Genomic DNA, 3,715 nt, shown 5'->3' with positions numbered 1-3,715 from the left:
GGGACCAGGAATAAATAATCCACGGTGGTTACTTTGTTTTCAATGGATTAAAATGGAGAGCATCATGACTTAAATGCTTCCACAATCTGCAATTCCAGTTTCTGGAGATTGTGTTGTTTACTATTAGTCGTACAATAGAACCGCCCTTGAAATAATCTGTGATTCTCTTATAATATACAACAAATGATTAGATTTTGAAGACCAATAAGAAATAAGTTAGTTGTAATTTAATCCGTTATATATCTCTTAAATCTTACAATTTAAGATCCAAAGGTTTGGTTTAAGGTTTAAAAACAGTAAAATGAAAGACTTAATTAATTGGCTGCTACTTCTGCCAATGGGTATTATGTAACGTGAGCGAGTCATGAATAAATTACACTAAGTCTTTTTCTCTCTCATAATAACCAAAGTTTTATAAATAATCCTCTCATGCGCAGCTAAGTGTGTCTCCTGCAACACCTGAATTCTAACAGACTGCGTCTCTCTTGTTGACCATAAATTACCACACAAAACACTGCCATTCGAATTCTCTTTCTCTGTTTCTCTCCTCCATGGGATCACAACACCAAAAGATAAACAATACACCAAGGATGACCCCAGAAAGAACTTGCTTCACCCCTTTTTGTTTTTTCTGCTCTATGAATGAGACAGTCCCATCTACCAGAAGAGCAAAAATCGCCCGATGCTTCAAACAAATGCCCCTCGCAGATGATCAAGAACATGTCTTGGTCTTAAGTGGCCTCTTCAACATCGCTCTCAATCAACCTGACGACCCAGAATTTCCATCCCTTGGCATATTTGAATGCATGGCAAAGCTTATCCTGAGAGGCATAAACGACAAAGAATGGCTCCGTAGAGATCAGAACGTTTATATTCCATACTATGCTGCGCATATAATCGGTTCATATACCATGAACAAGGTTCATTTCGCTGAAAAAGCTATTAAATCAGGTGTAGTTTTGCCGTTAATGGAGCTTTTAAGAGGTAAGATGAGTTGGGTGGAGCAACGAGTTGCAGTTCGTGCACTGGGTCACCTAGCCAGCCATGAAAGAACCTTTGAAGCTGTTGCCTTGCATGAAGTAGAGATCATAGAATTGGCAAAGGAAATAGCTTGCAACTGCTTTCAAGAGGTGTATGAAAAGTTTCTGAGCCTGAAAGAAAAGAAGAGAGTGAGGTATCACTGTGATTTGCTCACAAAAGGGCTTGGAGGGTTGGAGTTAGAGAACAGAAAGGTTGAAGAATGGGCTAGTCAACTTCAATGTTGGTCTCTCCATCTCTTGAACTGCTTTGCATGCAAAGAAAGGTCTCTCAATCTCATCTGCTGTAAAGAGTTCTTGAAAATCGCGTGTAACTTATGGGGCGGTTTGGCTAATCACAGGTCACCTGCGGGTATTGGGCTGATAAGAACACTTTGTCACACCCAAAAAGGAAGAGAAAGGGTAGCCAGATTGAAAAAAGTAATAGAGAATCTTTGCAATGTGTCAAGATCTTCAGATGATTGGCAGTACTTGGCCATTGATTGTCTTTTGCTACTTCTCAAAGACCCAGTTACAAGATATCAAGTTATAGACTTTGTAGCTTTGTTTCTTGTTGATTTAGTTGAACTTAAAACCCTCAGAAGAGGACAAATAGTTGGGGAAGCAATCACACAGACACTCTTACAAGATTACCATAAAATCAAATACGGTAACTTGAAGTTAAAGAGCAAGAAAGCTGAAAGAGCAGTGGAGGAAGTTTGGGATTTGAAGGTGGAAAAAAGAAAGAAAGAGAAGCTCATGCCAGAACAAGATTTGAAAGAGAAACAACTCTTAGTAGGTAAGTTGAAGCAAGAAGGTAACGAGGAGTTCTGGTCTGGTTACATTGAAAAGGCTGCGAAAAAGTATACGGAGGCTTTGGATTTATGCACAGTCTTGAAGATGAGGAAAGAGAGGGTTGTTCTTTATAGCAATAGAGCTCAGTGTTATTTGTTGCTAAAGAAGGCAGAAGCTGCCATTAGTGACACAACAAGAGCAATATGTTTATCCAGTGAGTTGAGGTCTCACAGTAAGAGTTTGTGGAGAAGATCACAGGCGTATGACATGAAAGGATTAGCCAAAGAGAGCTTGGTGGATTGCTTAACCTTCATCAGTAGTCGCATGAAATCTAAACATCCCAAAACCAAGCCGGTCAAGATCCCATACTACGCGGCACATATGATCAACAAGCAGATGAATGCCACGTGTCCTTTCAACGGTGCCAATTCTAAGACGTATAATAGAGACAAAGAAAAAGTAGAACAATCCAACGGACAAGAGCAAGACCTCGACAAGGACATGGCGATTCACAAAAAGAATGCTCCGGGTAGGTCCAAATTTTATTCAACGTATATATTTTTGTGAGATTCAAAGCCTCTGGTAAGTGTATTGATGGGGATTCTTGTACAGGTTTGCCCACCAATTCCAGTATTGAAGAATTGTTGATTGAGAATGGCTGGAAAAGAAGAAAGGCCGAAAGGGCAGGACGACGAAGGAAAAAAGGAATTAGAGTGGCTGTGGATTCACACAAATCAGAATGTAAAGATTTTCCATAAAATATAAATAGTTTTGCATTTACGATAACAGTATTTGAATGTATACTAATCATTTAATCTTATGTTTCTTTTAAGAATGGTTTTATCTGTTGAGTTGATTAAGAAGATAGAATTTTACTTTAGATATACCAATTACAATTATGTGATCTCTATCACCTAATCCCACTACCTTGCACTTTGGAAGATTTGATACGTTTGAATTTGGGATCGTACCTAACTCACTAATTATGCTTTAAACAAAGATCTAAAATACTAAAATAATGTTTAAATGTGGAAATATCCCAAAAGTTTATTGCTTTTTGTCTTAATCTCCTTGGGCGTTAGGTAAATCTATTGTTGAAATTTTGAAAAAGAGTAACCACATTCTAGAGAACTATTTGATTTGCTGAATAATTGATTGTAGAATGAGATCAACCGATTCTTCTTAATGTATTCTTGGTTTCCACTTCATTTATATTGGGATCCATAGTAAACCTTTAAAGCCATGAATGGAAATGCAATGTTTTAATAATCAACCCAGGGTGAAACCGACAAAGTTGCTGAGTCCCAGGATGACCGACCGATCAAACCGAGTATCCAAAAGTTTAAAATAAAGCAAATACACCCCTAAAAATTTGATAGATCCTTAGAGGTTTGAAATTTAGCAAACACACCCCAAATACAAATCGACGATCGATTGGTTGGTGACCATGACATACCAAGTATAATCCCAATCATCCATTGAGCTCATTTCCCGAAAAATCTACCCAAGATCTGGTCGAAATCAATTCAATTTCAACCAGATCTCTCCATCGCCAGCATTGACAACCCAATCAGATCTCACCATCGCCTGCGTTGACAATTGTCCCTATTACCACGAAAATACTTCCCTCAACCTCCTGATCAAAACCCATCTCACCCCACCATCGTTCGCCTCGACAATCGTCGACTATTGTCACTACCAGTTTTTTTTTTTTTATTATTTTCGATCGATTCACTCAACAAAAATCACCTTTATCACCATCATTGCACTCACCAACCCTTCCTCTTAAAAAGCTCCAACATCCCGACTACTGATCATTATCACAATTTCTAGGGTTTTCGATGAATAGGGAAATTAGTAACCTGACCCAGTGAAAGCCTTGAGTCCCGATTCAATTGGCTGGA

At 38.5% G+C, this 3,715-nt stretch overlaps 1 protein-coding gene across 1 annotated transcript; it reads left to right on the top strand.

The window, feature by feature from the left end:
- The first annotated feature begins 394 nt into the window (after positions 1-394).
- Positions 395-2,608, top strand: LOC116136385. The gene is made up of 2 exons (XM_031422102.1): positions 395-2,340; positions 2,424-2,608. The coding sequence occupies exons 1-2, from the start codon at positions 552-554 to the stop codon at positions 2,567-2,569; spliced, it is 1,935 nt and encodes a 644-aa protein (XP_031277962.1). The 5' UTR covers positions 395-551; the 3' UTR covers positions 2,570-2,608.
- Positions 2,609-3,715: the final 1,107 nt, after the last annotated feature.

This window comes from Pistacia vera, unplaced genomic scaffold (genome assembly GCF_008641045.1).
Source record: "Pistacia vera cultivar Batoury unplaced genomic scaffold, PisVer_v2 Contig312, whole genome shotgun sequence".
Classification (NCBI taxonomy): Eukaryota; Viridiplantae; Streptophyta; class Magnoliopsida; order Sapindales; family Anacardiaceae; genus Pistacia; species Pistacia vera.
Note: the sequence above shows the minus strand (reverse complement) of the source record. Positions and strands in the feature narration are given on the sequence as shown.